The following is a 19,565-nucleotide window of genomic DNA, read 5'->3' as shown; positions in this document are numbered from 1 at the left end:
TTGGGAACCGCTGCTCTAGAGATTGTCATTTGTCACAACTTTTTATGTCTATCTTTATTGTTCATTTGCACATGCTGGTCAGTTCAGGAGTGTGACCAGTTCATATTGGAATTTCATATTTGCCAACTTTTTTTTTAATATGAACAGCCAAACAAAAATTATTAATCAGAATTGAGCACTAAGGCTTGCAGTGTGAACGTAACCTTTGATGTATGACAAATTTGATGTTGCAGATGATGAATACTGATTTTGCATGTGGCCTCTGCATTTGCAGGCTAGTCATTTCCGCTGGTATATATATGTAAAACATCAACTTCCTTTTGCCGTTTTAAGGATTTGTTATTTCCATGTCCTGTTGCAATATAAAATTGTATCGACTAGAGTAAGAACAGGTCCACATAACTGTTGGGTGTCCAGAATATGCAAGTGTGACTGACCGTGTAATTTATGTTGCTACACAAGCCTACATTTACATTTACATTTCATTTAGCTGATGCTTTTATCCAAAGCGACTTACAAGTTCTGTACGACAAGTCATCAGGAAGGGCACAACTCTATCAGCTGACAATGTTCATCAAAGTGTTGAGTGCTACAGTGTAGGTTAGTTTATTAGGACAAGTGCATGACAGTAAGGTTAGTTAAGGTTAGATATCTTTTTTATTTCAGATAATGGTTGAAGAAGTGAGTCTTTAGTCGCCGGCGAAAGATTGGACGGGTTTCGGCTGTTCTAACGGGTGGGTAGTTCATTCCACCATTGTGGGGCAAGGACTGAGAATAGGCGACTTCTCCTTGATGACCCTCCTGGAGCTCGGATAGGAGTAGGTCTGAGGCGGCCAGAAGATGCAGAGCCTAAATGGCTGTGTCGGCTTAAGTTCAAAAAGTCTGGTATCTAGTTCAGAATCTTCAGATGTCCAATATTCTATTCTAACTTGGTGTGTATGTATACTCTACTTACTACATCCTGCACAATTGTACAGCCCTGTCCTATTTTAGTATTATATTCTACTTTTAGTTTATATATTTTATTTTATTGTACCTTAATTGTCATTTATGTTGCTAGTGCTACACAATACCCACATGAGCCGCCCACCGTGTCCATATTTACCATCGGAAATGTGTTCCCATGTAATGTGATAGCCAGGATGGACAACAGGACAAGCCCTCCTGAGCCTGGTCCCCTCAGAGCACAGCCCTCCTGAGCCTGGTCCCCTCAGAGCACAGCCCTCCTGAGCCTGGTCCCCTCAGAGCACAGCCCTCCTGAGCCTGGTCCCCTCAGAGCACAGCCCTCCACGGCTGCGCGTCACGTGGTCTACGCTCTCCACTCGGTGTGGGACAGGGTCTGGATTTCACACAGGACGGGCGAAACAGTGGGCACTCGAAAAGGCATTCGGCAACAATGATGATCCACTCAATGCAGAAACAATAGACTAAAACTAGTGTCATGGAAATATTCTCTTCGTTCCCTCGGGAGAACAGTTGAGTTATTTTTTATTATTATTTTGTATTCCAAAGTAAAGTCCGCCATATTCAGCCCACCACCACCACGCCCGGCGGAGCTCCACTATCTGGGTAAAGATTCAGTTTCGGTATTTCATAGCCTACTACTTGTTGCGCAAAGTTTTTTTTTTTTTTTTTTTTTTTTTTTTATTTATAACCCCAGTCTGGTTGGAGAATAGGACGGCATTTTGACTCCATAATAATGTTAATGTATGGAATGATTTAACCTCGTCTTATTTTACACTTCCTTGGTCCGTGTTTTCCAAATCGGTCTGCAGCACATTCGCATAATGATTATGCTCGGCTTCACCGGCGCGTCTATTGAAGTAGGAGTAGGACTCTACTAGGACTAGGACACATCACAATAAACACAGGGATGGCTATACATTGTTAAATCCAATCCGTTTTGTCTAATATTTCCAACACTGTTCATTTGTTTTTCCGCATTATGCAAAATAGGCCTATATATTACAACAACGCCCCCAAAGTATAGAGCTGCTTCTCCTCCCAGAGAGAGCCATGCCTCTGGGCTCCGCGGGGGCCTGCTGCCTCGGCGAGGAGCACAAGGAGGCGCGCCGCATCAACGACCAGATCGAACGGCAGCTCCGCCGAAACAAGAAGGACTCTAGGAGAGAATTCAAGCTCCTCCTGCTTGGTAAAAGAAAGATATACTGTTAGGCTTCAAGTTCAACGTTGTGTTTTATTTGTCACATAATAAGGTACATAGTACATTATATAGTGAAATGCTTGGTTCTGTATGAGCCTCCTCCTGAGATTGATTGATTGATTGAAAACTTTAACAGATTGCAGAATGGGTACAGTACAGTACAGCTCAATACATACAATTGTTAAGGGGATGCAGACCAGAGAAAGACTTTCGTCTTGTTTACATCAGGGTCCCGGGTCCCCATTTTCAATTCATCATAACATATATTGACATACATGACATACAGATAGACAGTACTGCTACATCTATACATTTATGACATATCAGATTTGCAAATACAGTACTGTTTGTGATACAAAAAGTGTCCAGAAAAAGAGTGTATATACATTTGAGGAGGTTGGGTGGGTGGGGTTGGTGGGTGGGGGCTGTACATTGGAGGGGGGGGGAGACACTGTACTCTGTACTGTACTACATTGGAATACTGACAAAGCCATACTTGGTAATTTACTGTACAACTGGGTTAAGACATTTGTAGGGGCCAGTTTTCGAATTGCAGTCTCCCGTAGGTGTTCTTTGAGAGTGTTTTTGAAAGTGGGCTAGTGATTCACATTCCTTTACAGCTTTGGGTAGGGCGTTCCACATTGATGTGGCATAATTGCGAAACGTGTTTAGTCCCTTGTTTGAGCCGAATCTGGGTTTAACATGATTTGTGGAGCTCCCTCTGGTGTTGTGATCGTGGTATTCACTGACCTTTGGGAAGTATTTTGACATGTACATGGGTACCTTGGTCGCGTAGTGTATCTTGTAGACCAGGCCCATTGCAAGTTGCTGTACTCTGTCGTCTACTCTAAGCCATCCTAGGTTGTCAAAGTGGGCCGGGGTGAGGTGGGTTCTAGGAGTCAGGTCAAGCAGTAGTCTGACTAGCTTGTTTTGAGATGTTTGTAATTTGTTTTTTAGTGCCTTTGAGGTGCTTTGGTACCATGAGGTGCAAGCATAGTCGTAGTACCCCTGAATGAGTGCTCCTGCCAGAGTCTTCAGGGTATTCTTGTTTACCAGAGAGGAGATCCGGTACAAGAATCGAGTTTGTTGCTTGACTTTTTTTATTACATTGGATGCCATTTTGTCACAGGAAAGATTAGCCTCTAGGATGGAACCTAGGTAGGTAATTTCATCTTTCCTTGTGACAATATTGTCACCCACTGTAACCGAGAAGCCGTCGGTCTTGCTGAGTTTGTTATTTGAACCGAAGAGTATGGACTCTGTTTTGCCCATGTGTAATGATAGTTTGTTATCAGCGAGCCATATGCAGATTTTGCCTAGTTCTGAGCTGAGGGTTTTTTCAACCTGTAACTTGTTCTTGTCAGAGACCAGCAGGGCTGAGTCGTCCGCAAACAGGAACAAGTTGCAGTCACAAGCTGACGACATGTCATTTGCATAAATTAGGAACAGTAGCGGACCTAGTATGCTTCCTTGTGGAACACCACAGCTTACTGTGAGGGGGGGGGGATAGGGTACCGTTTACCTCCACCATCTGCGCTCTCCCCTCCAGGTAGGATTGCATCCAGCTCACTGATAGACTATCAAAACCAATTGCTTTTAGCTTGTCAATCAGAATGGTGTGATTGACAGTGTCGAAGGCCTTTTGTAGGTCCAGCATGACCATGCCGCAGTATTTGCCCGCGTCCACCTCTTGTTTGATGTGGTCGTTTAAATAGAGAAGGCATGTGTCAGTGGAGTGGGATGTTCTGAAGCCAGATTGGAATTCGTAGATTAGATTTTTTTCCGCGAGGTATTTTTCGACCTGTTCGTATATAATTTTTTCCATGACTTTCGAGATGGAGGTAAGGATAGAAACAGGGCGGTAGTTGCCTGGGTCTAATTTACTGCCTTTTTTGTGCAGGGGTGTTACTCTCGCTGCATTACAGTGATATACGTCAAATGTATATACTCTCTTTTTTAGACTCTTTTTGTATCAAAAACAGTACTGTATTTGTAGATCTGGTATATCATAAATGTATAGATGTAGCAGTACTGTCTACCTGTATGTCGTGTATGTCATATATGTTAAGATGCATTGAAAATGTGGGACCCTGATGTGTAAACAAGACGAACGTCTTTCTCTGGTCTGCATCCCCTTAACAATTGTGTGTATTGAGCTGTACTGTACTGTACCCATTCTGCAATCTGTTAATAAAGTTTTCAATCAATCAATCAATCAAACAGTAAAAAAACAAAGGCCAAACATACAAAATATACAACATACAAACTAAAGTACAAAATGCAAAAAAAAAAGAGTATAGAATGCAGTTTTCTTTATGCAAAATGAGGTAGGGATGTAGTGCAAATATTTTAGTATAGATAAAAAAATATAGTGTAATGTTAAAAGTGTTTACTATTTGGTCTAAAGCCGTATGGTAACATACAAAACGATACAACGAGAGAATAAAACATCAATAGATTTTACGCAATTTACTGCAAGGCCACAGCATGCAATTATCACTTTAATAAAAACAAGTATTTATTAATAGAATCCATTATTTACGTTCAATTGTCCACGTAATATTGCAATAGGCCTTTGACCAAACCAATTATTATTTCTCAGCAGTGCGCCAACAGGCCCACATGGACTTTCGATTAGTCAAAGGGAAAATCTGCATCGCCGCTACTATAACAACAATGTACCGTTGATTGTGGTGTGGCCACTTTTCAGAAATGATTGACCGCTAAATGGGTCGGCGCCAGGTTAAGTTCAAAAGTCATGTATCTAGTTCAGATGTCCAATAAGAGGCAGGGAACAACAACAAACCGCTGGTTAATTGTGTTAATATTTGTGTTTTGTATCATTCAGTATCGACACACACAGCATTTGGTAGAACTTCATATATGCCTACTGTTCATACTTCATACTTTTTGCTCAACACTGCTCAATTGCACAGCCCTGTTAAATATTCTATCCCACTGTATTTTTTATTTTTACTATTCTAACTTAGTGTATATACTCAACTACATTGTGTTGTACAATTGTACTTTCTATTTTATTATTATGATATTCTATTGTACTTTTATTTTAATTTAGTTTATACATTCCATTTTATTTGATTCTACCTTAGTTGTCTGTTCATGCTGATGCACCAAACAACCAAAACAAATTCCCTGTATGTGAAAACTTACTTGGCAATAAAGACCTTTCTGATTCCGATTCTGATTTTGTGTGAGTGACTTTTAGAAGTGTATACTGATGGTTTCTGCCCAGGGACTGGAGAGAGTGGCAAGAGTACGTTCATCAAACAGATGAGGATCATCCATGGCTCCGGCTACACCGAGGAGGACAAGAGAGGCTTCACCAGGCTTGTGTACCAAAACATCTTCACGGCCATGCAAGCCATGATCCACGCCATGCACACACTCCAGATCCCCTACAAGTGTGAGCACAACAAGGTAACTTCCACCGGAACCCCCCCCCCCCCCCGGGCCATGTTTGATACTAAACTAGTGTTGCTTGTTCATTGTCCCGCCTCACACCAAGGACGTAGGTTTGGTTTGGGGGGGTGCACACTTTAAGCGGGGGGTCTGGTGCATAGATATATATATAAAGACTAGATGACTCACCCGCGCTGCTGGCCAACGGAGACCAACGTTGCCACATGGTGGCCATCTTGCTACAGGGTAGCACGCCCACTCATAACATGATTGTCTATAGTGCATGTTGAAATAACCATAGCGTGCTAAATTTTCAACCGTTTGGTTTGTTAAAAACATCAGAGATGTAGTTATCATACTAATGGACTTTCATATGAAAATTCAATTTTTTTTAATAAAAATTCTTCCAAGCAAGAATCATAGCCACGTTAATAATGTTTGTAATAAACCAAACCGTTTGTAAATCCGTCAAGATTTCAGCGAGTTAACACTATGGGTGCCATGGGTTAAATTCATTATACCATAGGTTGCCGGCTCTATTAGTCTATGGAGAAGTACCCCTTCTTTGCATGGCTATAACTTTTTAAATTCTATTGCTACATTGCCATTATTAGGGCCCATTCAAAGTCCTATATGTATTGTTCATTGTGTAGCAACGTTAAACTTTTTCATTCACATATTCATAGTAAAGTATGGTCTAATGTATAAGTATGTTTTCATCTCTTTCTGCAGCTTTCTCCAGAACGTGATCTATAGCCCCAAATGCATTATATTGATGATGAAATACAGTTTGATGGCAATCGGGGCGATATAAAAAATTTCAATTGGACGTACTTCTAGAATGATCTACGTATGATCTGATGATGACCGGATGGGCGGGGGATCGTTTATAATTCCGTGGGCAGCGTTATATCATTCATCTAGTGTGGGTCATATGTTCATCATAACAGTTTATATGGAATACGTTAGAAAATAACGCTGGATCTTACCGGATCTTCCTCGCGCCGTTGGACGATCAGCTTGGTGTAGACCGTTTTCGATTATGGGATGTTTATCCTGATGAACCATTTCCAGCTTGTATAATACTATATACGTCCAAATCATGTTGTTTATCGAGTTATTGGCAATGGATCGCTATTATATTGTGACGAGCCAGAGTCCCGGGACATGTACCGAGTGCCCGGAAGTAATATGGCCGACCAGCACAACCTCCACAGCACTTCCTGTTTGGCGATTGCGCCGATCGGCCACCAGATGGCGCTCCTGAACCGCCAGAGAGCTCAGTGGGTCCTCCTGGTGGGTCTCAGGCCAGCGGAGGGGAAATATGAATCCGATCACAGATTTGAGCATGGCCGGGAATGACGATGTAAAGCGTTTCCCGGCAGTTAAAGTGTTAAGAGTATTTTTGTTTGTGCAGATCACTCACAGTAGTTAACTGTAGCAAGATGGCCGTTGGTGACCTACGCGGGAGACTCCGCCTTGCACCATCTAGTCTTTTTATATATCTATGGTCTGGTGGTCCTCCCCCTGGGGATTTTGAACATCAAACACTGTCCTGCATTCTGGTGTACTTTTATGATAGGCACGTCTGCAGGGTGCAGATGATATGGTCCTGTAGGGGTGTCTGAAATTGTTGGTTAATATATAGTTACAGGTAAGAAGGATATATAAATGTTTTGACCCCCTTTTACCTCTTTTGGGGAGGGGGTTGTCTTTTATATTAGCTATATTTTTTGGAGGGGGGGAGACGCCCATTTTCCTCTTCTCCATATTGAGGGGGACATCAATATTGGCAACCAACGCTTATGCCTCACACACAGACGGAGAAGTTGAGAGCTATTGCCTTACACAAACATTCACACACAGATTGTACACCACCTTTGTATACCGCATGCTCGGAGCGAGACCTGCGAGCGGTCAGGCGGGGTGGTGAAGTCCCTGGAATAACTTGCCGCTTTGTTTATCCTTCTCCCATTGTTCCTGTGGCGGCGGCGGGTTATGTCATTTGTAAACTGAACGGTGTGGAGAGAGAGAGAGAGAGAAAGAGAGAGAGAGACTTTGGTTAATCATCACTCCATCCCCTTGAAAGCCAGCAACGCATTAATCAGACAAATTCACTGGCTCACACACAAATGTGATGACACCTTGGACCCATCTCAAACCCACGAGAATCTGAGAAGGTACTACGCCACGTCAATCCTACATCTCCTAGGATCTCTCTGTTTATATCTATCTATCTGTTTGTCTATCTATATTTCCATGTCTATCTATCTAACTATCTTCAGATTCAGATTCCTTTATTAAGCCATTTGTGTAAAACACATTGGTAATTGTTGCGGCATTACAGTGTATGCATTTTTTCATAATTTGTTTCACAGGAACAACAACACAGACACAGGACAAAAACAGTGCGGTGGAGGATTAATAATTTAAATACATATATATATATAAAGTGTAAAGTGCAGAGTTCCAGTAAAGACCAGTCATTGTGCCAGTGTCACTTGGGGGCGGAGGAGGGTGGGGGGGGGGGGGGTCCTGAGGCATTGATCAGCCTGGCGGCTGAGGTGAAGAAACTCAGTCTGTGATGAGCTGTCAAAGCCATTGGGATCCTCAGCCTTCTCCCAGAGGGGAGCAGGGTGAAGAGGCTGTGGGAGGGGTCGGCCATGATCTTTCTTGCCCTCTTCAGCACCCTGGAGTCTCTATTTATCTATCTAGGATCTACAGGTTCTGTCTGTTTCCTTGTACCTGACAGTGTGGATCTGTCTTCGTCTGTCCCTCTTCCTGTCCTTGCTTAGGCCCATCATGCCGTTACAGTTAGTGAAGTGGACGTGGAGAAGATTTCAATGTTTACAAACCCATACGTGGACGCCATCAAGAGTCTCTGGAGCGACCCAGGGATCCAGGAATGCTACGATCGGAAGAGGGAATACCAGCTCTCAGACTCTGCCAAATAGTGAGTGTCCAGACTAGTAAGGTTATTACAGTTAACTAAAACGAAAATACACCAGTTAGTTGAAATAAAAACAAAAAAACGAGACTTGAATATTAAAAATTAACTACAATAAGATAAAGATATACAGAAAATGTATTTCGTTTTAGTCTTTGTCAATTTGGTATAATTTCTCAACACGGCAAGTATGAGGAGTCATTAGTGCATAATATTCATTGAGACCGGTTTGTCTACATGTGTTTGTATTACCCAATACCTTTTGAACTTCTTGAAAAAAGTAATACTGAAACTAACAAACGATGAACGAAGCATTTCTAAGTAATAAAAAAACAAAACTGAAACTAGAAAACCCATTCTGGGAATTAACTGAAACTAAACTGAATTGAAAACCATTTATTTTTTAATTATTATTGTAATATTAATCAAATTGAAACTGCCATCATGGGGGTATTAACATTGTTAATAACATACCATTGTTACTTAGTAATAACTTCTTTCTCTCTGGTCTACTACTATGCACTCAGAGTGTAACACTTAAAAAAGGAACATGCCAACTTTTTGGGAAATTCGCTTATTTGCCATCTACCCTGGAGTTAGACAAGCGGATACATACCCTTTTCTTCTCTGTGCATGCATTAGGCTTAGGGAACAGCCGCACTGTTAGCCTAGCTTAGCGTCATTCACTGGAAGTAGGTGTGCCAGTGTAGCCTAGTTCCCAACAATCATGAAATACACTTCAAATGGCGGCTAGGTGGTGCAGTGGGCAAGGTGCTCACCACCAATGCAGGAGACGCTGGGTTCGAACCCAGCTCTCCGCATTGCTATCAGCTTGGCTGGTCGTTCATACTAATACAATTGGCAGTATTAGGGGGTGGGAAGCTGATGGGTGGGGATCGGACGTTGTGGACAGCGACTCCTACAGGTCGGTTGGTGCGCCTGTAGAATCAGGAAGCGACGGGGGCGGCGTGTCCCTCCCACGCAGACCCCCGACGCTGAGAGATCGCGCTCTGCAGGTGAAAAGATGCGACTGCTGCTTCCTCGAGTACCGGAGGGGACACGTGATGTAAGGCTTAGTCCACATTGCAGCCGGCTTGTGGGAGGCATGGCCTAACAGCGTTCGAGACAGGGGAGGGTAGAATTGGACGATATGAAATTGGGATGGGAGAAAAATAGAAAATGGGAGAAAAAGTAGATAAAAAAAAAAGAAATACACTCCAAATACAACTCCAAAACTTTCCTGTAAACATGTTGTGACCTGTGTATTTACCACATGGAGAAACATTAAAAAATAATTAGACATTTTCGTTTTCTAAGCAGATACGTATATACGCAGTGATTTCATCACCTCAAAAGCCCTGTTGTTTTTTGAAAAACTGGGCTTTTGAGGTGATAAAATCAATCACTGCGCCCAGGCAGCAGTGGTTCTGCAAAAAATAGTTCTGAGTATATCTCCTTAGAAAACGAAAATGTCAAATAATTATTTTTATCCATGTGGTAAATACACAGGTCACAACATGTTTACAGGAACGTTTTGGAGTTGTATTTCCCAAAAAGTTGCCGTGTTCCTTTAAGCTTGTTACTATTGACACACAATGCCACTGAACCTTAGCTGCCAGAGAGCTACCTCTCTTGCTGACTTGTTGTTCACAATTTGTAAGTCGCTTAGGATAAAAGGGTCAGCTAAACGGCTAAATGTAAAAGTCTGGGCCCTCATTCATCAACGTGTCTTACGCACAGATTTGTGCTTACCCTGTGCGTACGATCATTTCTAAGCAAAGAGTGGGATTCATCAATTTCAACTTGAACTTAACTTTGTGCTTATGTCTACGCACAGCTCTGAGCACACTTAGCTGACGCCCAGTGGTAGAATATATTATTACAACAAGGAAATTAGCTTCTGTGCATTAGTTTCAACACTGGCGGAGCGCAGTCAGTCAGTAGCCTACACCCCGTATATTCCGATAACGCTATATAAACCATGCTGCATTCATTCTGAGAGAAAGATCTATTATTCCAAATGCTATTTATAGGGTTTTGACCATAATTACACTACTGTTGCTATTTTACAATGAACTATAATGAATTACGGTTCATACAGAAGTTCTGTATGAACCGTAATTCATTATAGTTCATTGTAAAATAGCAACAGTAGTGTAATTATGGTCAAAACCCTATAAATAGCATTTGGAATAATAGATCTTTCTCTCAGAATGAATGCAGCATGGTTTATATAGCGTTATCGGAATATACGGGGTGTAGGCTACTGACTGACTGCGCTCCGCGTATCTCAACTCGTTATTATTTTGCGCACAGACCGCAGAAACACGGGAACGTTTTGATTATATTTAAAAGGCTTTACGTTAAACGAAACAAGTGGAGTTTCGAAGCTGTAAGCAGAGTCATATGAACACCCACGATATAGTGTTCTTCCCCCTTTTTACTGCATAAGAAAGAATAGAAAACGCATTGCAATGACACCAGATAGTGGACAGACTATGTATATGATGGGATTCAAGTTTGCGTTTTTGTTGATCATAGGCATGCTGTCAGAGTATGATATCTTAATCAAACATTCTAGAACATTTGTCGTCACAGATCATGTCCTAATAGAACATAGGCTATGGCATGGTCCATCGTGATATTGTGTAGACTGTTATTACTGTACCGGTACCACCCATTGTGACAACAGCCTTGTGAGTCCCGCACACAAACATGATGGAATTCAAGTTCATGTATTGAAAGGCAGGCTACATCATACATGCAGTGAGATTCATTGTTCTTGTATATGCTCTCGTATTATTGTTTATATAGGCTACCCAATACTGACATCAAAATAGATTGTAGTATGCCTCTAGAAATCATATGCAGCAGGTAGAAAATTGACGGAAGATCCATCGCGATTTGGAATAAAATTGAGGAGAACTTTAATCCCTGGGTATTAATCAAACAACACGGGAAAAGGCAGTCATATTCCAGCGCGGTCTTTATTAGTGTTTGCGCTGCCCAGGCAGCAATGGTTAATAGATATCATATCCGACATCACCGTTCTCATAACACGTTTCCCTCGGCTTAGTCCATTTTTCCACATTTCATGGGGGTATACCATTACCGTATATGGTTAATCGGGGCGGTTCTGGTATGCAAATACTTAAAACAGTGCACAAGCTCAAACGTAGGATCAAAGTCATATTCATCATGACAGGTGTGCGTAGAACCTGCGTACGCACGTGTGGTGAATCCTGATTTTCCTGTGCGTACACTCATTCTAAATTCTGTGCTTACGTGTGGAAATAGAACATGTTCTACGCACACGTTGATGAATGAGGGCCCTGGTTTCTACCATTCTTCCTTTGTCTCTCCGTCTCCACTCATTCTTAATTTTCTTCCTGCCATCTGTTGGTATAGTTACCTGAACGACCTGGACCGCATCGCAGGCCCTTCCTATGTACCGACCCAGCAGGACGTCCTGCGGGTCAGGGTTCCCACCACGGGCATCATAGAGTACCCCTTCGACCTCCAGAATGTGGTGTTCAGGTGAGCCCCACTCAGACACGATGTCCTGAGGTCTACAAAGGGGTGGTTTCACTATGAACCTCTAAATCTGAATGTATTTTGACTGTGTGGATACTGGAGTGTGCAATGGTATTATTATGCAACAAATGTTTCAAAGACTTAATAATAATAATTACTTGCATTTATATAGCGCTTTTCTAGACACTCAAAGCGCTTTACAATGTACGGTGGAAATTGCCTCTTTCACCACCACTGGTAGCACCCAACCTTGGGCGGCTACGCAGGCTCAATGGCTGCCATACACTGGCACCAGGCACACATCACACTACTACACAATGGCTGAATAAGGGGAAGTGGTGATTAGGTGGCCTTTATGTCAGAGACCTGATTGGGAATTTGGCCAGGAACGTCGGGGAACCCCCTACTCTTTACGATAGGCATCCCGGGTTCTTTAACGACCGAATTCAGTCAGGACCTCGGTTTAGCGTCTCATCCGAAGGACGGCACTCGCAGCTGTCCCTATCACTGTAACAGGGGCATTGTTACCGACAAGTCCAGAGGACAGAGTGCCCCCTGCTGGACAACAACACCACTTTCCGACAGCAGCCTTGACCGAGGTTCGAACTGGTGATCTTCCGATCATGAGTCCGGAGCTCTACTCATGTAGTTCACGTGCTCAACCTGTTCAGATGAGACTAGTCGCCAAAAAGCAAGGTACTGGAGACACGGATCATCTTTAGAAACATATTTAATAGGATTTTTTTTAAATCACTAACGTAAACCTTCAAGTTAACACATCTGTGTCTTCTTCTTTAGGTCTGTTGTTGTTTTAGTTTCATTTAACTTGTCATGGCAATAAAGTATTGGATCTCTAATTCGGTTAGAGTTAGTTGGTTCGGCAACCTCAGCGTGGCTAATAAAAATAGGCTGGGAGGTATCGTTAGAGTGTGCCGGCAGACCATCGGCATTAACTTAAACGATCTCAGTCATGTTTTTCAAGTTAGAGCCACTCAGGAGGCAGAGGCCATTCTAGCGGCCCCTCAGCACCCTCTCTATGCAGAGTGTCTCCTCCTGCCTTCAGGACTTTGGATTTTTAAATACAATTTTAAAATAAGCTTAGGCTTAACTGCTATAGTCACAACAAATACTCTGTGTTCTTATTCTACACCTAATTGCAGTTTTATGGTGATCTATTGTATCTTTTAATGTATTTATGTCTTTATTGTATATTTGCCATGTGTACTGGTTGTGCTGTCACTGCTGTGTAATACGGTTGCAAACCAAATTGCCCCTTGGGGATAATAAAGACTATCCAATCCAATAATTCAGTATCTAAGTGCACCCTCACAGCTATAGTTCAGTAGACTGTGCGATCCGAGGGTGAAGTCGCAGCGTTGTTGCATTTCTCACTCGGGTCGGTTGGCGTTCACACTGACTGCACTTTGTCAAGCGCACCGAACATTCTACACAAACGTCATGAGATTTAATAGGCCGCTCGTCTATTGGACAGAATATTAGAATGAAATACGCAGACACTTCCTGGTTTCAGTCACAGGCTTCAATGTATTGATGCCGAAGTTTTCTTTCTTTGAACTTTTATGCAACGATGGTCAGCCTTGCGATTGAACCCCATTGCCATCATTCTGCCCGCTAAATAATTTGAACGCTTTGGTTGTTTTTGTGTGTGACCACGGGCAACTGTGTCATGATGATGACCATACTGTATGACCATATTTCTGACCATATTTCAATGAGGTCTTTCACCTCTTCATCGGCGCCGGTCCACGTTTTACCACCTTTTAATAAGCTACTACCTGACTCCATGTTGATTCCCAGGTCGTGATAAAAGTGTCTCTCACTTTGAACCCACAATGCACTTGTTTTCATGCCACCCCAAACCGACCGAACGGCTCAGGTGTGGAAAGCAACCCTAGCGGTTCCCGTGGTAAATGGACTGCATTTATATAGTAGCTTTTTATCCAAAGTGCTTCACGACCTGTGCCCTCACATTCACCCATTCACACTCACGCATTCACTCACACATTCACTCACGCATTCACTCACGCATTCACTCACACATTCACTCACACATTCACTCACACATTCACTCACGCATTCACTCACGCATTCACTCACACATTCACTCACACATTCACTCACACATTCACTCACGCATTCACTCACACATTCACTCACACATTCACTCACACATTCACTCACACATTCACTCACACATTCACTCACACATTCACTCACGCATTCACTCACGCATTCACTCACACATTCACTCACACATTCACTCACACATTCACTCACACATTCACTCACGCATTCACTCACGCATTCACTCACATTCACTCACGCATTCACTCACACATTCACTCACACATTCACTCACGCATTCACTCACGCATTCACTCACGCATTCACTCACGCATTCACTCACGCATTCACTCACACATTCACTCATGCATTCACTCACGCATTCACTCACACATTCACTCACGCATTCACTCACACATTCACTCACACATTCACTCACACATTCACTCACGCATTCACTCACGCATTCACTCACACATTCACTCACGCATTCACTCACATTCACTCATGCATTCACTCACACATTCACTCACACACAGACGGTGGAGGCAACCATGCGATGTTTGAGAACCGCTGCCTTAGTAGCTGAGTGGGCCGGAGCAGGCTGCCAAGAATTGTCATTCATCACATTGTTTCCAGCCCCCGGCTTCTACTGTATAGCAGCGGCCTCTTGTTATATTTCCCCTTGTTCTCTCGACGGCTAGCTATCTGGAAAAACACTGAATATATAAATGCGCGCCATCGTCACAAAACTCAGCCCTTGTGTGGGAAATGACACTACTGCCTGGCAAATGAAAAGTAAAGTCTCACAGGCGTTGTCGGCCATGTGCTTTCGTGGTCCTGGTCCTAACGGCGTAGTGACGGTTATCGAGTGACTTTTACATTAGATTCGATTCAAAATTATTGTCATTAATTATACAAGTACAGTACAATGAAAATAATTTTTGCATTTAATAAAGTTTGGCCAACCAAATGTGCAAATGTAACAGTAAAGTGCACTAGTGATATGCAATGTAGAGGTGATTAAACTGGGTATAGAATATATAAATTAGTACTACTGAGTAATAGAGCTAATCAGATGTATACAGAGTTGTAGTATTAATATGTACAGTGATACAGGTATAAAGACACTATGGTACTAGGTCTTACTGACCAGCAGCGTAACTAGTAAGAGTAGGGATATGTACAGATATAGAAATAGTATTTACAGATACAATATATAAAAAGGATTATATGCAGGTATGTGTACAATGTCAGATAATGTGACAGCTCCTCTGTGGTTTGAGCAACATTATGATTTTCTCCTCTATCTATAGTTATTTAATTCAATGTTCCCCCGCCTGTCTTTTAAGGATGGTGGATGTAGGGGGTCAGAGGTCCGAGAGGAGGAAGTGGATCCACTGCTTTGAGAAGGTCACCTCCATCATGTTCCTGGCGGCACTCAGCGAGTACGACCAGGTCCTTGTTGAGTCGGTCAATGAGGTAAGAGGCAGTCATTCATGAATTAACTTCTTTTGAGTGGTTAACCCCCGGCTTTACTCATAGCTTTACTTTGCTCAAAAAGCATCCATTCCAGTGTTTTGGTTTTTGGAGATATTGGAAGTACAAATCATTAGCAATGTTAATGGAAGTTAACTCATTGACTGCCACGCTGGCCGCGCATCCTGCGGTCAGTAGGCCAGCTTTTCGTGACTGTTTTTTCACGATATTTCATGATCTTTGCGGAGCTATTTGTATATCCTATATTATAGCTATGGGGAAAATGGTATGGCTCATTTGACAGACACTATTTGTAGTACAACATGTAAAAAGGCGTTCGTTTCTACACACAGTTTGTAGTTTATTACACGCTGAACATCGCCCATTTCCGAAATAATCCAGTCTTTTTCCATAGATCGCGAGACAGGACACGTTATGTGCAATAAGCCTGAATCGTTCTGGTTGATTCCCTGAACCCCCAAATACTGCCAAATCAAAGGTATATAATATGTACATATGTACCTTCACAAAATCATCAAGGGGGGGGGGGGGGGAATCGTTTTCGTTAGAAAAAGCCTTGTTTATGACCAGTACAGTAAGCCACTGTGATCGTTACATAAATATGTTTCACATTCGGCAAAATAGACATAGGGGGTCCTTACCTTAGCCAGAAGGTAATCCAAAAATTATAATTCCAATGATCCCATCGGCGATCGCGATTACAAGTTTATATGTAATCACACGTGTTACGGGACACTATAGGTTTTGAGGCGATCGGATCTGCTAGCGATTGCTTTGGAAGAGCTCCTCCCCCACAGAGCGAGCCTCGAATCAAAAGGTAGACGATACTGCCATCTGGTGAGATTCGATCGGCATTGCAATTCCAGCGTATGTGGCTGTGCCACGGTGATTCAGAGAGCTCTGGCCGGGTCTGTAGAGCGGGGATCAAAGGAAAAAGATCAAACGATCTCGTTATTGGCGCTCAACGCATATACTCGTTATTGGCGGGGATTGAGTTAAAGGCGCTGTAAGTTGTATTTTCTTTGTTAAAATAAGTGGTCTGCGTCTTAAAATAATAGCTCTACATTCTGACAGCCATCACTGAACATGGGTCTCCCAGTCCCTCTGCTCTGCAGTAAACAGAATACATTTTCTGATATCCCGTTCCCACTTTATCCAATCAGGAGAAAGAACTCTACACTGCAAAAATGGTCTGACAAAAATAAAAACAAATATGTGCTTGAAACAAGTAAACAATATCTAGGGTTCTCTCTCCTGATTGGATAAATGTCTCGTGTATGTATCTGGCGAATAAATCTCTTGAATCTAAAGTGGGAACGTTATAACCAGAAAATGTATTTTCTTACTGCAGAGCGGAGGGACTGGGAGACCGATGTTACTGACCAAACACTTAATTTAAAAGGCTCTTTGGAAGTTGCTACCTGTGATTTTTCCACCCTACACCACTCAAACGTTAACAATTCATATGCAAGATATGAAAAACATGACTCCCGCTCTGCATCAAATCAGATGGGCTTCTTAACTCATTGACTGCGAGTATATTGGCTTTTGCCGCCCATGCGGCGAACACCAAAATCGAGTATAATATTTGTTAAAAAAATATATATATATATGTATTACGATACTAGACACCTTGTGTATGGATGTGGTAACCCTGGGATACATACAACTGAAATAAATGACGATCGAATCCTGATAGGTGGCAGTGTCGCCTATTTTTTAGTACATCTGGGCCAGTTGGTCCTGTCCCCCATGAACTCAGCTGAGCAAACTGTTTGTGAGAGAGGTGGCAATAGTGATCGGTGTGTAGCGAACGATTGGAGATTATCATGAAGAGGAAAAACAAGGTGAAGACTATCCAGAAGGTGCGTTTTCACCAGACTACGTCGGAGTCCGCATTTCTGGTAAATCAGAAAAATACTAAAGTCAAGCCGGCCGAGGAGGTAATGTTACCTGTTCAGAGCGTCTCACCGCGCCCTAGTAGTCGCAAGAGAGCACGCCCAGAGCCTGAATATTTCACTGAAATGCTCAGCGATGGCGACACAGACAGCAAGATTACAGAGTCAGACCCAGATGAGCCGGAATGGATGCCAAATCGAGAAGCAGGTAAGATTACCCATGGTGGTTTTGTGAATAGAACAATAATATATCAACATGAGCCCTTTGACCTGGAAATGTATAAGTGTCGAGCAACAAGCACGAACTGTCCATGCTTCACAAAAGATGCGATATCTCTCTTACTAGAAAATTAGCTGGGATTTTTGGGAAACTGGCCACTCCTTAGCCTGGGATTGCGCAGGAACGGATGTATGTAGAAATAAACGGTTTGTTCCCTGTTGGAGTATAAATATAAGCCTCTAAAATGAGCCATAGTATGTCTCCATAGCTATAATATGGAATATACGATGGGTCTACAAACATCGTCAAAACGGTCTGAAACGCTGGCGCCAGGGAGTAAACTTGGGAGTACAGTGTGGCAGTCAATGAGTTAAAAGGAGTGAGTGTCCCTTTTAATTCAATCTGGAATCCATCGGTCTCTCTGAATCCTTAGTGCACACAGTGGACTGGAAGTGGGGAGGAGACGGGGGCTTCATTGAGGGATAATCATCCAGTTAGTCAGTGGTTTGGAGGGACACAGTGGGACATTGTTCTGCTCTTTGCTCCTGTTGAATAATGTAGAGATGACGACCCAGATTCACCACAGAGCCCAGTGCTCTCAGCCCGAGCGCGTCCTCTACCTCTCGCTTCATCTGGCTCTCTTTTCTATCCTATCTCTACTCTGTCACATTCACAGCTTGAGCAATGACCCCCCCCCCCCCCCCCCCCGCCCTGCAGTGTGCATTGTTCATCAGCAGGGGGAGCCCTTCAGTCACTATAATGAGAAACGCACTGCTCAGACAGGGTTGTTCAGTTGACTGTTGCAACCTACTGTATTTGCATGTACACACAATCACTGTTCGACGCTGTTTGACTTCCTACTTGTGTGTGTGTGTGTGTGCGTGTGTGTGCGTGTGTATATGTGTATATGTGTGTGTGTGTGTGTGTGTGTGTGTGTGTGTGTGTGTGTGTGTGTGTGTGTGTGTGTGTGTGTGTGTGTGTGTGTGTGTGTGTGTTTTCTCTCACAGAATCGAATGGAGGAAAGCAAAGCCTTGTTCCGGACTATTATAACCTATAAGTGGTTCAAAGAGTCCTCAGTCATTCTGTTCCTCAACAAGATCGACTTACTGGAGGAGAAAATCATGTTTTCACATTTGGTCGACTACTTCCCCGAATATGATGGTGAGGGAGAACTTTTCTACTTGGGACTACATAATGGCGAGGAGGCGCCACCTCTGGCCAGTCTCATCTAACTTCTAATCTCACTAGAAATGGAGGAGAATCTCTCTATCTGTACATCTGTCGCCGTGCATGCGTGTCTGGTTGTCCTTTCGCATATCTCGAGAACCGTTCATCCGCTCTGCTTCGCGCTCGGCGGGTGTATTGCTTAGGAACGAATATGGTGCCGCTATAGGGAGGTGTAGTCTGACGTCACTGGTTGTTCCACCCGTATAGGGATTTATCATTGGGAAAAACTGTACAACTGTACAAGCAAAACTGTACATTGGAATATTGACGAAACCATACTTGGTTATTTACTGTACATTGGAGGGGGTTGGGTTAGGACATTTACAGGGGCCAGGTTGTGTTTAACCGTGTGGTATACCTGTGTCACCTCAGCTGCAGTAACCTAGAGGGGAGGAGTGGGATGATAAAATTGAAATGAAATGAAATTTAACAGTATGACTTTTATATTGTTGTCTGAACACTATTTATTTATTTATTTATGTTTAAGTATTTATTTAATTATTTTTGCATTTATGTATTTATGAATTATCTTATTTATGTATTTATTAACTGTTAATCCATTATGAAGAA

At 42.7% G+C, this 19,565-nt stretch overlaps 1 protein-coding gene across 2 annotated transcripts in view; it reads left to right on the top strand.

The window, feature by feature from the left end:
- Positions 1 to 2,016: 2,016 nt before the first annotated feature.
- LOC311237529 (guanine nucleotide-binding protein G(q) subunit alpha-like) overlaps positions 2,017 to 19,565 on the top strand; it is a gene marked incomplete at its 5' end in the record, with an annotated part of 33,698 nt that continues 16,149 nt past the window's right edge. The window contains 6 exons of one of the 2 annotated variants that reach the window (XM_084325458.1): positions 2,017 to 2,152; positions 5,418 to 5,602; positions 8,383 to 8,537; positions 11,940 to 12,068; positions 15,503 to 15,632; positions 18,776 to 18,929. In XM_084325458.1, coding sequence (XP_084181584.1) covers positions 2,017 to 2,152; positions 5,418 to 5,602; positions 8,383 to 8,537; positions 11,940 to 12,068; positions 15,503 to 15,632; positions 18,776 to 18,929 — 889 coding nt within the window. Of the gene's footprint in view, positions 2,153 to 5,417; positions 5,603 to 8,379; positions 8,538 to 11,939; positions 12,069 to 15,502; positions 15,633 to 18,775; positions 18,930 to 19,565 lie in introns of both variants that reach the window. The other variant, XM_084325457.1, reaches the window with a different exon arrangement.

Source organism: Notolepis coatsorum (genome assembly GCF_963971535.1).
Source record: "Notolepis coatsorum genome assembly, chromosome: 11".
Lineage (NCBI taxonomy): Eukaryota > Metazoa > Chordata > Actinopteri > Aulopiformes > Paralepididae > Notolepis > Notolepis coatsorum.
Note: the sequence above shows the minus strand (reverse complement) of the source record. Positions and strands in the feature narration are given on the sequence as shown.